Source organism: Dasypus novemcinctus, chromosome 21 (genome assembly GCF_030445035.2).
Source record: "Dasypus novemcinctus isolate mDasNov1 chromosome 21, mDasNov1.1.hap2, whole genome shotgun sequence".
NCBI lineage: Eukaryota > Metazoa > Chordata > Mammalia > Cingulata > Dasypodidae > Dasypus > Dasypus novemcinctus.
Window position 1 is genome coordinate 87,047,704 of NC_080693.1, and position 21,757 is coordinate 87,069,460.

At 44.4% G+C, this 21,757-nt stretch overlaps 1 protein-coding gene across 7 annotated transcripts in view; it reads right to left on the reverse strand.

Annotated features, from left to right (window-relative positions):
* Positions 1 to 20,043, reverse strand: part of B3GNTL1 (UDP-GlcNAc:betaGal beta-1,3-N-acetylglucosaminyltransferase like 1) — a 205,919-nt gene extending 185,876 nt beyond the window's left edge. For 4 of the 7 annotated variants that reach the window (XR_009182581.2, XR_009182582.2, XM_058284973.2 and 1 more), the window contains exons 1-3: positions 19,854 to 20,043; positions 17,808 to 17,924; positions 17,612 to 17,711 (exon numbers count right to left, since the gene is read on the reverse strand). Coding sequence is in view for 2 of the 7 variants with exons in the window: in XM_058284973.2 (XP_058140956.1) it covers positions 17,612 to 17,711; positions 17,808 to 17,924; positions 19,854 to 20,024 (388 nt within the window). In the remaining 5 variants the exon portion in view is untranslated. Of the gene's footprint in view, positions 1 to 17,611; positions 17,712 to 17,807; positions 17,925 to 19,434; positions 19,626 to 19,853 lie in introns of those variants that run through there. The other 3 variants (XR_009182584.2, XR_009182585.2, XR_009182583.2) reach the window with 2 other exon arrangements.
* Between the last annotated feature and the right edge of the window lie 1,714 nt (positions 20,044 to 21,757).

Sequence of the window (21,757 nt, forward strand, 5' to 3'; positions counted from 1 at the left end):
TTTGTGTGTGGCACCATTCTTGGGTAGGCTGCACTTTCTTTCATGCTGGGCAGCTCTCTTTATGGGGCGCACTCCTTGCATGTGGGGCTCCCCTACGCGGGTTACATCCCTGCGTGGCATGGCACTCCTTGTGCACATCAGCACTGTGCATGGTTCAGCTCCACACGGGTCAAGGAGGCCCAGGGTTTGAACTGTGGACCTCCCATGTGGTAGGTGGACGCCCTCTTCATTGGGCCAAGTCTGCTTCCTGTAACTTATGCTTTATGGCCTGGTAACTGTAACCTTCTACCCCAAATAAATACCCTTTATAAAAGTAAAAAGATTTCTGGTATTTTATATCAGCAACCCCTTGGCTGACTAATACAACAATCAATTATTAAAAAGAAACAAGTAAATACAAGGAATGTTATAAATACAATGGTTGAAATAAAGAACTCAACTGATAAAATATAGAACAAAATTAATATAGCCAAAAAAACAATGAATGGAAAATTCAGAGATCAAAAGGGCAAAAGAGATGGAAAATACAAAAAGAAAAGATAAGAGATTTCTGCTTCTAGCCAAGAAAGAATAACAAGGACAAGATTTACCCTCCTAAATGAAATAACCAAAAACAAATAGACAAAATATATGAAATAACAGTTTCAACTGAATATCCAATAAGGACATCAGGCAAGGAATGGTGGTGATCCCTGAAAGATGGGGAACAAATGAGGTAAGTTCATTGGCAAGCCCAGCTCACTGCCTTGAGGGTTTCCAGACTTGGGGGAAATGAGGTGGAGCCTAACAGACACTCTTGGGTTGAGAAGACCTAGCTGGGCCTGGGGACACCACAACAGCTAGAGTTTGCAAGACAGATCAGAGAGAGGTGGTGGGGACAGAAGCTGGAGAACCCCAAGCATTCAACAAAGGATGGAGCTACATAGGGAGAAAGGTGGGAGAACCTCAGGCATTTGGTGGAGACTGACCAAAGAGGGCATGAGAGGAATCCAGAGGTCAAGGAAATGACTGCAGACAAAGGTTCACAGGGAGCAGTGCCCTTCATTCACACAGGGCCAGGAGCAGCAACTGTTCCCACCAGACAGGATGGGAAAATCTCATAGGTCATGAGACACTGGACAAGAAGGTCTTCCCTTAGTGATGGGGAATAATTAGCCCTGGACTGCACAGTGCTCCAGACCCACTCTAACAAACCATAAAATCCTTAAAGGATCAAAGTAACTTAACTTCATTACAGAACAAAGCAAGAAGATATATAGAAATACAAAGATATTCTGCACCCAAAAGAGTAAAATTCACAATGTCTGGAATTCAGTCAGGTTCCAGGCATGTAAAGAGGCAGGAAAACAGCCCAAAATAAAAAGAATAACCAATCAATTGAAAGCAACCCAAAACTGACACAGATGAGAAAATTAGCAGAGAATGATATTAAAACAGTTATTATAACTATATTATTCTACAAATTCAAAAAGCTAAATAGAAACATGAAAGATATAAAAGAGACCCGATTCAAACTTATAGAGATGAAAATTAAAATGTGTAAGATGAAAATACACTTGATGTGATTACTGACAGTTTAGAAACTGCAGAAGAAAAAATTAGTGAACTAGAAGACATAGCAATATAAACTATCTAAAATGAAACACAGGGACAACTAAGAATCAGAAAAAAAAAAATTTGTAAGAGATGTGGAAAAACTTAAGCTGCCTAACATAAAGGTAACTGGAGTCCCCAAAGCAATGGGGGATAGAGGGGATGTGGAGAGAGGGACAGAAAAAATATTTAAAGAATAATGGCCCAAAATTTTTCAAATGTGGTGAAAAGTATAAACACAGAGATATATACGAGAATCTTAACATACATTTACAAGTATCCGTCAAACCACAAGCTGGTCACCAGCTAACAGAACACGGACTTCAGTAACAATGCACAACAAATACAATCTTCATAAAAATGGTTTAGGAAGGTCACTAAGCAAACAGCTACAACCCCCAACAAGCAACAGCAACAACCCCTGGAGTGGGAAGAGAATTTGATTTCCAGAGTCACCAAATTAAAATATTCTAAATGTCTACTTTAAAGAAAAAACAAGGCACACAAAGAAAAAAAGTAAAAATGGACCACTCATTACCCTATTCACAGGAAAAAGAGCAATTAATAGAAACTGGTCCTGAGAAAGTCCAGGTATGGGACTTACTAGACAAAGACTTTAAATCAACTTTTTAAATATGCTCAAAGAGCTAAAGGAAAAATGGAAAAAGAACAAAAGAAAATCAACAGAACAATGTCAAAGTAGAAAATATTAATAAAGACACAGAAATTATAAAGGAACCAAACAGGGTGTACCTCCAGTGATTGAGTGCCTGCTTCCAGTGTACAAGGCCTCAGGTTCATTCCCCGGTACCTCTTAGAAACAAAAAAGAAAGCAAAAAAACTTTCATTGGGGAGCAGATTAGGAGCAGATACTGCTCAGTAGTTGAGTGACTTCTTCCCTGAGTTCAATCTCTGGCACCTCAAAAAAAAAAAAAAAAAAGGAACCAAACTGAATTTTGGAGCTGGAAATAACTGAAATGAAAAATTCACTAGAGCAGTTTGATAGCAGATTGCCGTGAGCAGAAGACTCAGTGAACCTGAGGCTAGGTCAACTGAGTATGCAGTCTGAGGAGCAGCCTGGGACACCAACAAGCACCAACACACATAATGGAAGTCTCAGAAGAAAAGGAGAGATAATAAAGGGTAGAAAGGATATCTGAAAACTACTGGAAGAAATGATAGCCAAAATGTCCCAAATTTTACGAAAGATGTAAATCCAAAGAGCTCACTGATATCCAAGTAGGATAAATTCAGAGATCTACGTAAAGATATGGTAGACTGAAACCATCAGGAGACAAAGACAGAAAATTTTGGAAGGATCAACAGTGAAGTAACTCATCACATACAAAGAATCCTTAAAATGGCAACAGCTGATTTCTCATTAAAACCATGAGTTCTGGAAGGCAAGGAGAAGACATAATTAAAATGCTGAGGAAAAAAACTATCAAAAACAATTCTCCATGCAGCAAAACTACCTTTCAAAAATGAAAGAAAAATTAAGATATCCCCATATACATAAAATCTGAGGGAGTTTGTTGCTAGCAAGTCTTTCCTTCAAGAAATGCTAAAGGGAGTCCTCTAGGCTGAAACAAAAGGATACTAGACAGTAATCTGAAGCCGTGCAAAGAAATAAAGAACAATGGCAAAAGCAACTATGTAAGTAAATACAAAAACCAATATTATTTTATTTTTGGTTTGTAATTTTTCTAAATGATTTAAAAGACAAATACCTAAAACAATTATTATAGTTAGAATGAAGATATATGAAATAGAAACTAGAAAAACAATAGTCAATGAAACCAAAGATGGTTCTTTAAAAAGATTGACCAAATCGACAAATTCTGGCTATAATGACTAAGAAAAAGGGAAAGAAGATTCAAATTACTGAAATTATAACAAAAAAGGAGACATTACTACTGACTTTACAGAAATAAAGGTATTAAAGAGAATACAATGAACAACTGTATGTCAACAAACCAGATGACCAAGATGAAATGGACAAATTCCACACAAACAACCAAAATTGACTCAAGAAGTAGAAAATCTGAATAGATCTATAAAAATTTTAAAAGGATAGAATCAGTAATTAAAAAACCTCCCAACAAAGGAAAGCCCAATACCAGGTGACTTCATTGGTGAATTCTGTAAAACATTTAAAGAATTAATACCAATGCTCTCAAACCCTTCCGAAAAATAGAAGAGGAACATTTTCTAACTCATTCTACGGGACTAGCATTACTTTGTTATCAAAGCCAATAACATCACTAGAAAAGAAAACTAGAAACCAATACCCATTACTAACATAGATGCAAAAATCTTCAATAATATAGTAGCAATCCAGTAGCATATTAAAAGGATTATACACCACAACAAATAGGACTTACCCAAGAATCCAAGGGTGGTTCAACATAAGAAAATCAATCAATAGAATACATCACAAAAAACAAAAGGAAAAAACCCACATGATCATCTCAATTGATGCAGAAAAAGCATTTGGCCAAATCCTGTACACTTTCATAATAAAAAGACTCAATGAATGTTTTACTTTGCTAAAACTGCCAAATGCAATATACCAGAAATTTTTAAAATTACTCCCACCCCCACCCCCCACCTTGTGGCTTGCTTGTTGTCTGCTCTCTGTGTCCATTTGCTGCATGCTCTTCTGTGTACTGTGTCTCCCTTTTTGTTGCATCATCTTGCTGAGTGGGCTCTCCGCAGCACTTGTGGACCAGTGGCACTCCAGGGAGCTCGCAGGCCGGGTGACACTCCGCAGCATGAGGGTGAGCCTGCCTTCACAAGAAGGCCCCAGGATGTGAACCCAGGGCCTCCCATATGGTAGACGGGAACCCAAGTGATTGAGCCACAGCTGCTTCCCAATGTGATGGCTTTTACAACAGGATTTATTAGCTTACACGCTTACAGTTCTGAGGCCATGAAAATGTCCAAATCAAGGCATTGTCAGGCAAAGCTTTCTCCCCCAAAACAGGCTACTGGTGATCCTGGACTCCTCTGTCACTCAGCAAGGTACGCAGCAGCATCTGCTTGTCTCTCCCTTCTCTTGCAGGCTTTGAGCTTTCAGCTTGTAGTTTCATGTCTTTCTCTCTGCTCTGAGCTTTCTCTCTGTCTCCATAGTCATCCCATTTACAAAGGACTCCAGTAAGATGATTAAGACCCACCATGGGGCAAACAGATGAACCTCAGCAGTTGGACTCCCATCTATCATACAGGAGGTCCAGGGTTCGATGCCCAGGGCCTCCTGGTGAAGGCATGCTGGCCCATGCAGCGAGTTGGCCCACATGGAGTGCCAGCCCATGCACTAGTGCCACCCTGTGCGGGAGTGCCAGTCGATGCAGACAGCTGACACAGCAAGATGATGCAACAAAGAGACACACAGACAAGAGACAATTAGAGACGTAAAGAACAGGAAGCTGAGGTGGTGCAAGAGAATGACCACCTCTCTCCCACTCCAGAAGGTCCCAGATCAGTTCTGGAGCTGCCTGTATTAGTCAGCCAAAGGGGTGCTGATGCAAACTATCAGAAATTGGTTGGCTTTTATAAAGGGCATTCATTTGGGGTAGGAGCTTACAGATACCAGGCCATAAGCATAAATTACACCCTCACCAAAGTCTATTTTCACGTGTTGGAGCAGGATGGCTGCCAGTGTCTATGAGGGTTCAGGCTTCCTAGGTTCCTCCCTTCCAAGTTCTTGCTTCTCTCTCGATTCAGGATTTCTCTCTTCCCAGGGCTTGCTTCTTCCTGGGCTCAGGGTTCCTCGCTTCCTGGGGCTTGCTTCTCTTTCCTCTGTGAGCTTACTTCCTGGCGCTCTAGCTTAAGGCTTCAGCATCAAACTCCAACATCAAAAAAACTTCAATTCTGTCCTTTGCCATGTCATTTATCTGTGAGTCCCCACCCACCAAGGGATGGAGACTCAATGCCCTAATGACATGGCCCAATCAAAGCCTTAATCATAACTTAATCACACCCAGGTACAGACCAGATTACAAACATAATCCAGTATCTATTTTTGGAATTCATAACTACATCAAACTGCTACACTCCACCCTCTGAATTCCAAAAAGACATTACAATATTTGAAAAAACCTTAAATCAATAACAATGCAAGTACTAAGTCATATCACAATCAACTTAAAGAAATACAGTTTGTCTTGGGGCAAGGTCCTATCTGCTAGAGACTTCTGAAACTTACAAAACAATTTATCTGTTTCCAATACAAAAATGGACAAAGGGAAAACATTTTCATTATAATAAAGAGAGAAATTGGGAGGGAAACATGAGTCATAGGTCCTCTACAGTTTAGAAAACCTGCAGAACACCTTCCATTCAACTTCAGTCTGACAGTCATTCCGGAAGATGACGGTTTCTTCTCCTTGGTGCCTTATGGGAACCCACCCTTTCCTCATGCTTGTCCAATTGCCATTTTCTTGGTTCCACCCTCATCAAGCATCTGGGTGTTGACCAAGCTCCAGACCTCACCCTTCAGGAGTGTTGGGGTGATTGCCATACCTTACCCAATCTTGGGTTAGAGTCTTACCCCCCTCGTACAGTGATGTAAAGAAACATTGCCCTTAACCTTTGGCATACAGGCTCAACCCTCTCAGAGCAACAAGTTGAACACCTGGCCTTCCCTAACCTTTGGCATACAGGCTCAACCCTCTCAGAGCAACAAGTTGACCACGTGGCCTTCCCTAATCCATGGGGGACAGGTCTACCCCTCTCAGACCTGTGGGGTGCTGACCTTAACCACCATAATCCTTGGGGAATGTGCTCCACCCTCTCCATACCCTGGGGCAGTAAAACTCTCCCAGAACATTGGTCAGGAACATCCACCCTCTTCAACTGCTGGGCAAACTCACCCTCTCTGTACACATGGGTGGGGTTCCTCTCTCTGCCCAAGGCTATGTCGTAATCCCAGATCTCAGCTTCCATGGTTTTCCTCTTAAAGCTGTTTCTTCTCCAATCTCTCCTTTCCATGTCCCTTTCAGTCCTTACTGACGGTGGTTTTGTTTATACAGTTCTCTGAAAAACCTTGTTGGTTTAGCATGCAAGAAGCAGGGGTCCAAGCCATCAGACAGTAAGACTTTCCACAAGTCTTTCTGAGATAACTGCGTATTCAATCCTGATTTACAAGTTCCAAATTTAGTTAAATCCTCTGTGATAGTTCGGCTACTATGTCAACTTGGCGAGGTAACTGTGCCCAATTGTTTGATCAAGCAAACACTGGCCTAAATGTAATACAAGGGCATTTATGGACTTTAGCCACCATTGATTTTACTGCAGTGATAAATCATAGATACCTGGTCACAATCACATAAATCAGGGAGACTGCTATCAGCAATCAGTGATGCTTCATCCAATCAGTTAAATGCCTTAAAAGGGGAAGTGATCCAGCATTGAGTGAGAATTTTCCAGATCATCTTTGGACAACCAACATCTCCCAGACCTCATCAAGAACCTTCACTGGACTTTCATTGGAGCCCCTGGTTGCAGCCTGTCTGCAGAACATGGACTTGTGCGTCCCCACAGTCATGTGAGAAACTGATAAAATCACAGACTACTGACACCTATCTCTTGCTGATTCTGTTTCCCTAAAGAACCCTGACTAATATAGCCTGGTACCAGGAGTGGTTCTTGAGGAACAGAGTCTTAAACATGAGGTGTATAAGGTGGTTCTGGGTATTTTGCAATTGGCTCTCTACTCTAATTGGACTCAAGGGTATTGATGACTCCCTTTCCAATAACGAAGAGGCTGCTAAGAGTCCACAGTGGGAGTTGGCAATCAAGATACGCAAAATATCATCACTGGATTCCCCTACTTCCACACTTAGAAGCAAGAATCTAGATGAGAGTATTTTCAGCACCTTAACAGAGTTTTCTGGAGCCAAACGGTATAATGATGATGGCTGGCTCCTCTTAGATACTCTGGATACTATTACAAAAGAAAGAGATGAATTAAAGGCTTCAAATGTGAAATTTAAACACTGCATGAATTACGCAAAACTTTCTATGTGTGCTCTGAAAGAAAATCTTGTCTCCTGTAGCCACAGGTTCGAAATATCTGAGAACCAAACTCAGACTCTCATAGTACAAGTAACAGAGTTATAAAGGAAACTAAAATCTCAACCCTGCAGGGTTTCTGCAGTTAAAGTGAAGGCATTGATTGGAAAAGAGTGGAATCCAGAGAACTGGGATGGAGACATATGGAATGATGATGATATTGATGGAGACACTGGACCCTGAATTATGCTGAGACTCTACCAGATATCCCTGCCATGGCCTGCCCTATGGAGACCACACCTTGTCAACCTTGTATCCTCCAGCCTCCAGCCTGCCTCAGGGAGACTGAAACACCTTCCAGCCCTGAGGTGGGGACCTGCCAAACTGAAGCCTGCCCTGCCCAGCCTCTGGTCTGCCCCAGGGCATCTGGACCTCCTCCCAGCCCTAAGGCATGTACCAGCCACACTCCAGCAGGCATTGCTGAACCTCCAGTCTGCACTGAGGCAACTGCCTTCCAACCCCTGCCTGAAGAGATTAATTCTGTATCACCAGAAGAAACTCAAGGGAATGCCCTGAGGTCAGCAGCTTGCAAGGCATTTCTAATCCTTTTCCTTACCCACCCCCACCACCTCTCTTGTCTTTGAGACCTAGTATTAGACTAAAATCATAACAAGCCCCCAAAGGTGAAATACAAGTGTGACCCATGAGGAAGTAAGGTATACTCAGAAAGAACTGCCTATGTTCTCCAACTTATATAGACAGAAATTAGGAAAACATTGTGGGAATGGATACTAAGGGTGTGGGATAATGGTGGAAGGAATATAAAGTTGGATCAGGCTGAATTTATTGATATGGTCCCACTAAGCAGAAATTGTGGACCAACGCTGTAGCTCAAGGGATTAGAAAGGGATCTAACAGTTTGTTTGGGTGGCTGACTGAAACATGGAACAAAAGATGGCCTAGCATGCCTGAGGGTGAGATGCCCGATTTGCCTTGATACACAGGAGATGAGGGAATTCAAAGGGATGAGGGAGTGTATTAGTCAGACAAAGAGGTGCTGATGCAAAACACCAGAAATCTGCTGGGTGTTATAAAGGGTATTTATTTGGGGTGGGAGCTTACAGTTACCAGGCCATAAAGTATAAGTTACTTCCCTCACCAAAGTCTACTTCCACACGTTGGAGCAAGATGGCTGCTGATGTCTGAGAGGGTTCAGGCTTCCTGGGTTCCTCTGGGCTCAGTTTCTCTGTTTCCTCTGTAGACTATGAGGCTCTCTAGGCTTTGCCTCTCTCCACAAGGTCAGCGGTAGACTATCAGGCAAACAGCGCTGTCTCTTTCCCCAGGGCTCCAGCTTAAGACTTCAGCATCAAACTCCAACATCAAAACTCCAACATCAGAAAGCCGTAACTCTGTCCTTTGGCATGCCTTTTATCTGTGAGTCCCACCCACCAAAGGGGCAGGGGCTCAATGCCCTAATGTCGTGGCCCAATCAAAGCCCTAACCATAACCCAATCAGGACCAGGTACAGACCAGATTACAAACACAATCTCATATCTATTTTTGGAATTCATAACCATATCAAACTGCTACGGGAGATTGGAATGCTAGAATGGATTTACCATTTGAGAGCTGCCCACCCACCCCAGGAATGTCCAGAGGACACACCTTTAACCAGGACTGTGAGGAATAAACTTGTAAGACTAACTCCATCTTCCCTGAAGAGCTCTGTAGTTGCTCTTCTCTATGGTCCAGATATTACTGTAGGGAGGCTGTAATGGAATTAGAAACCTTAAACATTATGAGGATGATCTGATGTCAGTCTGGTAAAAGTCAAGTATCAGCAATTAATCGCCAAAGTCAAGGTGGGTGTGGCTACCGCAAGGAAAGGCAGATTCAACAATGCACTCAAAATACTATGAGTTGCATTGAGTTATGGCGCTGGCTGATACATCATGGGATACCTAGAAGTGAAAGAGAGGGTAGTCTACTAAATTTCTTCTGGATCTGTATAAACAGAGGAGTTCTACATCAAGTGAACAAAACCCAAAATCAAACCACAGACACAGAGACTCACAGTCCCTTAATTAATTCCCAAACTTATGACAGTTTACAGACCCAGAGCCCCTTGAATGAGGAGGAGGCCAGGTATCCTTGGGGAAGGATCCTATTAAACTGCTCAAAATTTATACTGTTAATCTTCCTTCCACCTTTCCCCAAGGAGATCTACGGCCTTGTATCAGAATAACTGTGCATTGGGAAAAAGGAAATGATCAGACATTTCGGGGATTATTAGACACTGGCTCAGAAGTGACATTAATTCTAGGAGACTCAAAACATCACTGTGGTCCACCAGTCAGAGCAGGGGCACATGCAAGGACTGCCATGCCAGGCAGTGGTGCCGCTGTGTAGGGGAGTGTGCCCCACACACAAGGAGTGCGCCCTGCAAGGAGAGCTGCCCTGCAAGAAAAAAGTGCATCCTGCTCAGGAGTGGCGCCGCACACATGGAGAACTGATGCAGCAAGACAACGCAACAAAAAGAGACAGATTCCCAGTGCTGCCTGATAATGCAAGTAGATGCACAACACAAAGGGAATGGACACAGAGAGCAGACAATGGGAGGGAAGGGGAGAGAAATAAATCTTTAAAAAATAAAGTGAAGGATAAGCTGTTGCATCTGGCCCCTCCTACAACCAAAAAAGAGGCTCAATGCTTAGTTGGTCTCTTTGGATTTTGGAGACAACACATTCTTCATTTGCGTGTGCTACTCTGGCCTATTTACTGGGTGACCAAAAAAGCTGCTGGTTCTGATTGGGGACCAGAACAAGAATAGGCTATGCATCAGGTCCAGGCTGCTGTGCAAACTGCACTACCACTTGGGCCATATGATCCAGCAGAGCCAATGGTGCTGGAAGTTTCCGTGACAAATAAGAGATGATATCTGGAGCCTTTGGCAGGCCCCTATAGGAGAATCACAACGCAGACCCTTAGGATTTTGGAGCAAAGCCCTGCCACCCTCTGCAGATAACTATTCCCCTTTTGAGAAGCTTTTGGCCTACTCCTGGGCCTTAACAGAGACTGAACGCTTAACCATGGGCCATCAAGTTACCATGAGACCTGAGCTGCCTATCATGAGCTGGGTATTTTTTGACCCACCAAAACATAAAGTTGGGCGTGCACAGCAGCACTCCATAATAAAGTGGAAGTGGTATATACGAGATAGGCCTCAAGCGGGTCCTGAAGGCACAAGTAAGTCACATGATGAAGTAGCCCAAATGCCCACAGTCACCACCCCTGCCATGTTACCTTCTCTTTCCCAGCCCACAGCTTTGGCCTCTTGGGGAGTTCCTTACCATCAGTGGACTGAGAAAGAGAAAACTCAGACCTGGTTTACAGATGGTTCTGCACAATATGCAGGTACCACCCGAAAGTGGACAGCTGCAGCACTGCAGCCCCTTTCTGGGACATCCCTGAAGGACTGCGGTGAGGGCAAATCCTCCCAGTGGGCAGAACTTCAAGCAGTGCATCTGGTTGTTCATTTTGCTTGGAAGAAAAAATGGCCAGAGGTGCATTTGTTCACTGATTCATGGGCTGTTGACAATGGTTTGTCTGGATGGCCAGGGACTTGGAAGGAACATGATTGGAAAATTGGTAACAAAGAGGTCTGGGGAAGAGGTATGTGGTTTAACCTTTTTGAGTGGGCAAAAAACATGAAAATATTTGTGTTCCACATGAATGCTCACCAGAGAGTGACTTCAGCAGAAAAAATTTTAATAATCAAGTAGATAAGATGACCCGCTCTGTGGCTAATGCTCAGCCTCTTCCCCAGCCACTCCTGTCACTGCCCAAAGGGCTCATGAACAAAGTGGCCATGGAGGTAGGGATGGAGGTTACACATGGGCTCAGCAACACGGACTTCCCCTCACCAAGGCTGACCTGGCTACAGCCACTGCTGAGTGCCCAATCTGCCAGCAGCAGAGACCCACACTCAGCCCCTGATATGGCACATTCCTCGAGGTGACCAGCCTGCTACTTGGTGGCGGGTTGACTACAATGGACCACTTCCACCATGGAAGGGGCAGCGATTTCTTTTAACAGAATAGACACATGCTCTGGATATGGGTTTGCATTTCCTGCACGCAATGCTTCTTCCAAAACTACCATCTGTGGACTTCCCAAACGTCTTATCCACTGCCATGGCATTCCACACAGCATTGCTTCTGATCAAGGAACCCATTTCACAGCAAACAATGTGTGGGAATGGGCACATGCCCATGGAATTCACTGGTCTCGCCATGTTTCCCTGAAGCAGCTGGATTGATAGAACAGTGGAATAGCATTTTGAAGACTCAATTACAGCACCAACTACACGGCAATACATTGGGGCTGGGGCAATGTTCTCCAGGAGGCTGTGTATGCTCTAAATCAGCATCCACTCTATGGTGCTGTTTCTCCCATAACCAGGATCCATGGGTCCAGGAATCAAGGGGTGGAATTGGGAGGGGCCCCACTCACTATTACCCCCAGTGACCCACTAGGAAAATGTTTGCTTCCTGTCCCTGCAACCTCAAACTCTGCTGGTCTACACGTTTTAGTCCCAAAAGGAGGAGTGCTGTCACCAGAGAACACAACAATGATTCCACTGAACTGGACATTAGAACTGTCACCTGGCCACTCTGGGCTCCTCTTACCTCTGAATCAACAGTCAAAGAAGGGAATTACTGTACTGGCTGGGGTGATTGATCCCGACTATCAAGGGGAAATAGGACTGCAATTACATAATAAAGATTTGCCTGGAATACAGGAGAAATAGGACTGCAACTACATAAAAGAAGAGTTTGCCTGGAATACAGGAGATCCTCTAGAGCATCTCCTAGTACTGCCATGTCCTATGATAAAAGTCAATGGAAAATTACAACAACCCAATCCAAGCAGGACTAACAATGGCCCATAATCTTCAGGAATAAAAGTTTGGGTCACACCACCAGGCAAAGAACCATGGTCAGCTGAAGTGCTTGCTGAGGGTAACAGAAACATGGAATGGGTAGTGGAAGAAGGTAGTAATAAAATGAACTTTGACCGTGTGACCAGTTACAGAAACAAGGACTAGAATGGTTATGAATCTTTCTTCTTTGTTTCATTATGATGATGATTGTATACGCACACAAAACCAATGTCTTCTTCCCCCAACTTTTCCCTGATCATAAAACAAGTTATATCAGTTTAATATATATATAACAATATCAGTTTAATATATAATATTTGAGGATGTCAAATTTGAGAGTGAATATTACCCAAGAACTTGCACCCTATTTTGTATAGAATTAATGTGTTTCCAGCTGTACACAGGAGAGGTGAACACTGTTAGGCAAAAATATATATATATGCATGACTGTTACTGCTTTTACACAGAGACTAAGTATGGTTTAAGGTAATGTGTATGGTTGCTGAGTTGACAAGGGGTGGACTGTGATGGTTAGGCTATTGTGTTAACTCAGTCAAGTAACTGTGCCTAACTGCTTGGTCAAGCAAGCAGTGGGCTAACTGTAATACAAGGGCATTTATGGACTTTAGTCACCATTGAATTTACTGCAGTGGTAAATCATAGATAGCTGGTTACAATTACATGAATCAGGGAGATTGCCATCAGCAATGAGTTATGCTTTATCCAATCAGTTGAATGTCTTAAAAGGGAAAGTGATCCAGCATTGAGAGAGAATTTCCCAGCCCGTCTTTGGACAACCAATGTCTCCCAGAACTCATCAAGAACTTTCATTTGGACTTTCACTGGAGCCCCTGGTTGCAGCCTGCCTGCAGAACCTGGACTTGTGCTTCCCCACGGTCATGTGAGAGACTGTGATAAAATAGCAATCGACAGCTATCTCTTATTGATTCTGTTTCCCAACAGAACCCTGACTAATACATCCTCCAATGGGGCATTTTCTTCTGGGAGCTTAATTTCCAGAGGCTTGGGATTTCCAGAATCAGTTTGTTTTCTTTGTGACTGACAGTTCGGTCCTCAGTATATCTCTCTCATCTAGTATTTTGCTATAAGCTGCAAGCAGAAGCCAAGCTGCACTCTCCGGATTTACTCTGGAAATTTCTAAAGCTAAATGCCCAGGCTCACCATTTTCAATTTCTGCCTTCCATGAAACACCAGAAGTTAATCTTGCTAAGTTCTCTGCAACACTAAAACACAGATAGCCTTTCCTCCAGTTTCCAATAATAGTTTCATCATTTACTTCTAAAGCATCATAAAAAGTCTTTGGCATTCATATTGTTACCAACAGTCTCTGCAAAGCACTTTAGGCCTTTTCCATTAAGCATTTCACAATTCTTCCAAACAATACTCCTTACCAGTTATAAAACCATTCTAGCATTTTGGTAATTGCAAAAGCACTTCCCTACTCTTCAGTACCAAATTCTGTATAAAGTCAGCCAAAGGGATGCTGATGCAAAATACCAGAAATTGATTCGTTTTTATAAAGGGTATTATTTGGGGTAGGAGCTTACAGATACCAGGCCATAAAGCATAAGTTACTTCCCTCATCAAAGTCTATTTTCACGTGTTGGAGCAAGATGGCTGCCGATGTCTGCAGGGTTCAGGCTTCCTGGGTTCCTCCCTTCCAGGGTCTTGCTTCTCTCTGGGTTCAGGATTCCTCTCTTCCCAGGGCTTGCTTTTTCCTAGGCTCAGGGTTCCTCCCTTCCTGGGGCTTGCTTCTCTTTCCTCTGTGTTCTTACTTCCTGGGACTCCAGCTAAAGGCTTCAGCATGAAACTCCAACATCAAAAACCCTCCAACACTGTCCTTTGCCATGTTCCCCTTGGTGAATGGGGACTCAATGCCCTAATGATGTGGCCCAATCAAAGCCCTAATCATGACTTAATCATGCGCAGGTGCAGACCAGATAAAAACACAAACGAATATCTATTTTTGGAATTCATAACTATATTAAACTGTTATACCACCTAATGAGAATATAAGCAGACACAGAAGGAAACACAGAAAATGGACACACAGAGCAGACAATGTAGGGAGTGGGGAGACATAAATAAATAGATCTTTGGAAAAAAAAGACTCACCCTGGGCCATGCCTTAATTGAAGTTATAATCAAAAGTTCCCCCACACAGTAGGCTCACACCCACAGGAATGGAGCAGCTTTTTTTTTTTTAAAGGTACCAGGCCAGGCATTGAAACCAGGACCTCATATGTGGGAAGCCAGTGCTCAACCACTGAGCCACGTCAGCTTCCCTGAGCTGCTTTATTATTTGTTTTGCTTGCTGTTTGTTACCGTGTTGTCTGGAGGCACCTGGAATCAAACCCAGGATCTCCCATGTGGGAGGCAGGTCCTCAACTGCTTGAGCCACACCTGCTCTGTATTAGACAGTCAAAGGGGTGCTGATACAAAACACCAGAAATCTGTCTGTTTTTTGTAAAAGGTATTTATTTGAGGTAGAAGTTTACAATTACAAGGCTGTAATTCATTAAGGTACTTCCCTCACCAAAGTCTGCTGCCATGTGTTGGAGCAAAATGGCTGCAGATGTCTGCAAGGGCTCAGGCTTCCTCCTCCTCTTCCTCTTCCGGCAGCATGGTCCCAGTTTTTTCTAAGATCAGCTGTAGGCTGGGATAAGTCTCACTTCTCTCCAGGCTCAGCTGCTCTGGCTCTCCACAAGGCCAGCTATAAACTATCAGGCAAACAGCTCATCTCTCTTCCCCAGGCCTCTGCCATGTTAAATGGAGCTTTCTCTCTTGCCTCACTTACCTGCTTTTCTGTGGATTTACTTCCCAGGATCCCAGCATTAAAACTCCAACTTTCTCTTCTGCCATGTCATCTTCTCTGAGTCCCCACCCACCAAGGGGGCAGGGACCCAATGTCCTACTGATATGGCCCAATCAAAGCCTTAATCATTATTTAATCAAGTAAAAGTGAAACTTCAGAATCCAATCCAATCTAATATGCCCAGAGGAACAGACCGGCTCACAGACATAATCCAGTATCTATTTTTGGGATTCATAAACAGTATCAAACTGACCCATGCTCCCTGGAGCAGCTTGAAGAATATGATTTCCTGGGACACATACAGTCTCAAACTACCACCCCTTTCTTCCAGTTTGCAATAACACAGCCATCGTTTCTGTCTAAGGCCTTATCAGAAGTACTTTTAGCATCCATATTTCCACCAAGTCTCTTCAAAGCAATCCAGGTCTTTTCTACCAAGCATTCCCAATTCTTCCAGAATCTACTCCTGATTCATTCATAAAGTCATTCTCGCATTTTTGGTATTTGCAATTATAGCACCCCATTTTCCTGATACTAAAATCTGTTTTAGTTTTCTAAAGCTATCGAAGAAAAGATACCAGAATGGGTTGGCTTTTACAATGGGCATTTATTAGCTTACAAGCTTACAGTCTTGAGGCAGTGAAAATGTCCAAATCAAGGCATCCTCAGGCAATGCTTTCTCTCCAAAGCCCAGGTACCAGCGATCCTGAACTCATGTGGCAAGGCACATGGTGGCATCTGCTGGGCTCTCCCTTCTCTTCCACATTTTGTTGCTTTCAGCTTCTGCTTCCATGGCTTTCTCTCTCAGTATTCACTTCAATAAGAAAATTAAGACCCTCGCTGGGCCATGAGTTAACTGAAGTAACCTAATCAAAAAGCCCTACTTATAACAGGTTGACAGCCACAGGAATGGATTAACTTTAAGAACATGATTTTCTGAGGTAGTTTCAAACCACCACAATAAACTAGAAATAAAAGGTATTTTCTTCAATATGATACAGCCCTTTTATGAAAAACCCACAGCTAACATCAAACTCAAAGGTTGAAGGCTAAAAATTCTTTCCCTAAATTTAGGAATAAGACAAGGATATCCACTTCTGCCACTTCTTTTCAACATTACATTGGAAGTTCTAGCCAGAGCAATTAGGCAAGTAAAAAAAAAAAAAAAAAAATAGGGCATCCAAATTGTAAAGAAAGAAGTAAAACTATCTCTATTAGCAGATGAAGACAAGATTTCACATATAGAAAAACCTGATGATACCACACAAAAAAATCTACTAGAGAAAATAAATTTAGCAAAGTTGCAGGTACAACATCAAAGCAAAATATCTGTTGTATTTCTATATACTAGCAATGAACTACCCAGAAAGAAAATTAAGCTAACAATTCCATTCTTAATAACATCAAAAATAATAAAATACTTAGGAATTAATTTAACCAAGAAGGGGCAAGGCTTGTAAAACTAAAAACTACAATATACTGATGAAAGAAATCAAAGAAAACCTAAATAAATGGAACGGCATCCCATGTTCATGGATTGGAAAATATTGTTAAGACAAAAATATTCTCCAAGTTGATCTAAAGATGCAGTGATCTTTCTGCAGAATTAAAAAAGCTGATACTCAAATTCATATGGAATTGCAAGTGACCCCAAATAACCAAATCAGTTTTGAAAAAGAACAAAGTTGGAGGACTCACACCTTCCACATTCAAAACGTACAATACAGTAATAAAAACAGCATGATACTGGCATACGGATAGATGTATAGAGGAATGGAATAGAACTGATAGTCCAGAAATAAACACATGTCTTTGGTCAGTTTATACCAAAAAAGTGTAAACAGAAAACAGAAAAACAATACAGAAAATCAACAAAACCTAAAGTTGATTAATAAAATCCATAAAATTGGACCAAAAAAAAAAAAAGTCACAAGAAGAGATTTTAACATTTAGCAGTGACCAATAATGATTAATTAGATTACAGATAAAAACAACCAATAGCTTTTTGTTAGACTAAATAAGTAAAGACTAAATCATTATTTTATTACAAATCCTTACCAAGAAATATATAATTTAGGTCTAGCAGGTTCTGACTAAGTGGTAGACTTAAGTATTACTCAGAATACTTTTCAACAAGAATTGAACAACATGAAATTATTTAGGTGCATAAATTGATAAGAAACAATTAATTACAATTGAATAATAAACTAAATATGTTTCCCTACCTCCTCGGGGAGAAGGAGAATCGTGACCTCCAATGATCACGAAGATACCAGAATCTTCTAACGTCACTTTCCATTTTTCAATGATTGACATAGACTTGTCCTATAAGCACAATGACATGGCAGATCAGAAAACTTCAGAAAAGTCTAATCTGAACTATACTAGGGTTAAATAACCCAACAGGAAATTCATGAATACCTTACTGGCATCATTAAAAACAGAGAGCTCCATGGTGCCTTCAAAGTCCTGTTGCAAAACAGACCCCAAACACTTGTCCAACCAACGTTCAGCATTGTAGACCGGGAGGATAATAGACTGGAATTCAAAAGAAATGCATTTACAAATAGAAGTGTGAAAACTAAATTCCCTTTCCACTGCTCTAATTTACTTCCCCATTACCATCAGCACAATACTCATTTCCAAAAGGGCAAGGCCTGATTTACAGAATAACCCAGAATAAGGCTTCCAAGGAAAGAATATGCCCTGACAAACAAAAGGTGTCTATTCCTTCTCTTCAAGCTCTTAACATTCTTTTGCTCTGTAAGATTTATTATGTTTTAGATTTCCCTGAATTGGTCTTTCTGATGCTTTTGAAAGGAAAAAAAAAATCTGAAAGCATCAAATTTTTTGCTCAATTCAATAGCACATACACGTTTTTCCAATCACTAGTCATAAACATCTTCATTTTGGTTGAAAAAGCAACTGTATCTTTTAACCTCTCATGAAAATAACTGGCCTTTTTCTTGGGTGATAAGCATTTTCAGTTAACCTGGATGTTAGAGAAACCACAACAAAGAAATCCTGTTAAGTATCCCCCCAACACAATGCTTTACAAAGTATTGGGGTGGGGGTGGGGTGGGAGTGGGGTGGGAGTGATGGTGAGGGTGAGGATGAGGGTGGGGGTATTCAAAGAATCAAGCTGGACAAATGGTACACGTGAAGCTCATTTCTTTCTTTCCCTTTGTTCCACGTGTTAGTTTAGAGCTGGCTTGGCCCTAGACTTATTCTTTGCTCAGAGTCCATCAAACAAAACAATTTCTAAAGTAGTGCAGAGTAAAGCCAGTGAAACCCAACTGCAAGAACTTACCACCTAAACAACTTAATTTTATACATTACCATAATAAGCAATACAAAAAACACCAAAAAGATAAAAATTAGTCCTCACTTTTGAGTTTATACCCTAAAAAAGAAAAACGGACACATTCCTAAAGAAAACAAAAACTAGGACAGCAAGGTGAGAGTGTGTGTATATGATTTTTAAAATGCTAAATCCAAATGTGTATGAAAAGCTTCCTCGAGGTGTACTGAAAACACAATTGACTCCAGTTCTTTACTAAAAAAAACCTCACTTTGAGGAATTTGATCAGTGATATCCTTTTATCCATAACAGCAGTTTCCTATTTTACTTATTTAAATTAGTAAATTAACTTAAAAATAAAACTACTTTTTAAAGGAAAGAATTTTACTGTTCTCAAAGATCTGCTAATACGAAATGCACTGTGATTTTCTCTGTGAAAGATGGGTTTTGGTTAAACTTTGTCCCTCGTTTTTTGGTAAGACAGGCGAAAACCAAAAATCAACCGCTCTAGCATTGGGCCTTGGCGCTATTTCTATTATTAATAACGTATCTCTTCATTTCATCAGAGACCAGGGCCCCTGCTGCTCCCGGCCCTCAAGGCAGGTGTGCTGTCCACCCGTGAGCCAGATAAGGGGCTGTCCTCTCCCACACCTGGTCCAGCCGAGGGCAGGACAGGGCCTTCACTGGAAGCGTTCGCGGTCCAGGAGGGAAGGTAAAGCAACCGACAATAAAATGAATACCACGCACCGAGCGAGGGTAGCTCAGTGGCTGAGCGCGTGCTTCGCATGCGGAAGGCCCCGGGTTCAAGCCTCAGTACCGACAAAACAAAAACAAAAAAGCCCGCGCGTGGCAGCATTTCCAGTGATATCCCCATGTGCTCTAACGGCATCTCTGACGACTATAAAATCCTTCCAGTTAAAGCTTTACTTTCTGCAGGTGCTTAAACATTGCTTTTGGTGGAGACCCTTGGAGACAAGCACCTGAGAAGCAGCGGTTGTGCTGGGAAATAAAGACCGGGAGAGGAGGGGGAGAAGAGAAAGGGGCGACAGGGGAAGGGGGAGGGGAGAGGAGGGGGAGGGAAGAGGCGGGAGGGTGGGAGGAAGAGGAAGGGGGACCGGAGGGGGGCCAGCACGCCCTCGCGGCTCCTCCCCGCGCCCGGCACCTACCACGTGGGGCCGGCGGCCGCCCTGAGGGGGCGCGGCTGCGGCGGGATCCGCGGGGACCTGCATGGTCTGCGGCCTCCTCAGGCCGCCCCCGCTCACGCCCACCCCACACGCAGCTCCGCGTCCGCGGTTGCCCCTCCTACCGCGGGGCCGGGTCCCTGCGTCCAGCCCCATTCAGCCTGCGGCGCGTGCGCTGGCGACTCGGCCCGAAGCCGAGAGCGCCTGTGATTGGCGTAGAGAGACGTCGATCCCGCGGGAGGCGGGGCGAATGACCCTGTAGGAAATGGAAAGGCGCGGCCTAGCGCGGCAGGGCGCGAGGAGAGGCTGGAGGACCGGGGCGGGGGCGGGGCCGGCGGGGGGGGGCGGGGGCCGGGGGCGGGGCCGGGCCGGGGCGGGGCCGGGCCGGGGCCGGGGCCGGGGGCGGGGCCGGGCCGGGGCGGGGCCGGGGGCGGGCCGGGGGCGGGGCCGGGGGCGGGGGCGGGGCCGGCGGGCGGGGCGGGGGCCGGGGGCGGGGCCGGCGGGCGGGGCGGGGGCCGGGGGCGGGGCCGGGCCGGGGGGGGCGGGGCCGGGGGCGGGGGCCGGGGGCGGGGCCGGGGGCGGGGCCGGGCCGGGGGGCGGGGCCGGGGGCGGGGCCGGGGGCGGGGCCGGGGGCCCGGGGGCGGGGCCGGGGCGGGGCCGGCGCCCTTCTCTGCACCCACCTGCCGGTCCGGGTGGCCCCGCTGCGCCCTCTGACCCCAGGCTTTCTCGCGGCGCTCCCCCGGCAGTCGACAGCTGACACTGAGGTCCTCTCTGGCGTGGACGTGCACCCATTTGGGGCTTTGTTAGAAGGCGCCGCGCAGACCTGGGTGGTCATGACTCAAGATCCACCTGTCAATAAAAAAAAAAGGAAAAGGTGGATGGACAAAAGGAATGTTTGACCTGAGAGAGAGGAAGAACTGGACCCCGAGCCCCTTCCGGACCCGCGCCCCTCCCTCACGCCGTTCTCCCGCGCCCCCTGCCCGCGCCGGCCCCGCGCGCTCTGCACGCCCCACCTGCGCGTCTCCCCTCCGCGCCGGGTCGGACCCCCGGGCCGGTGCCCCGCGCTGCTTCCGCGGGGGGGTGACCCTCCTCAGGAGCGCCCCGAGACAGGCCAGTGCCGGTCAGGGCCGCGCCCCCGCAGCGGCCGCCACGCCGCCTCCCTCCAGCCCTGTCCGGCGGTCCCAGCCGGCGCAGCACAGATTCCTGGCTGCGCTGGCTTCCAGAAAGTTCTGTGCCTCTCAGTAAAGCAGGACTCGCAGCCGCTACCTGCGCTTGTGTACGGTAAAGCAGCACCCACGGATCATCTCCACTCTGGATGTTCAAACCGGTATAACTTAATGAGTCCACAACCATCCTTCTGTGATAAATCCTTTGCTGTCCAAAACTAAGATTAAATGCTAATCGTTCTACATATCGAATACTGCCAAACTTTTGTTTTAAATCTTTTAAGCATTACTTCAAATATAATTTTTCCTTGAAGTTCATCCATCTCGCAAAGCCTCTTGTACAAGTTGAACTCACTTAGGTCAGATGAGTGACAACACTCTTATTTACAGTCTGAGAGCTGTTTTTCAAGGCCTAATATTCTCCGGGAGTTGGTGTATTTCATCTTAGACAACTTGGTAAAAAAAGTACATCGCAGCCACCACAATAGCTGCAGAGGCTTTGCAGCCGCAGCCACGACCAGATTCAGCAGGAGAAAGTCTCAATACCAGGATCTCCGCTCCAATGGTGTCTAGAACTGAGTTGGCTGCTGGCCAGAAATTTGCTTTTTTCTGCATCTTCCCAGTAATAAAAATGTGGTTAGGACCTGCTTTTTGTAGATGTTGCAGGTGCCAAGAGACAATTCAGACACTTACAGTTAGAACTTGGAGTCGTTTTCACAAGGT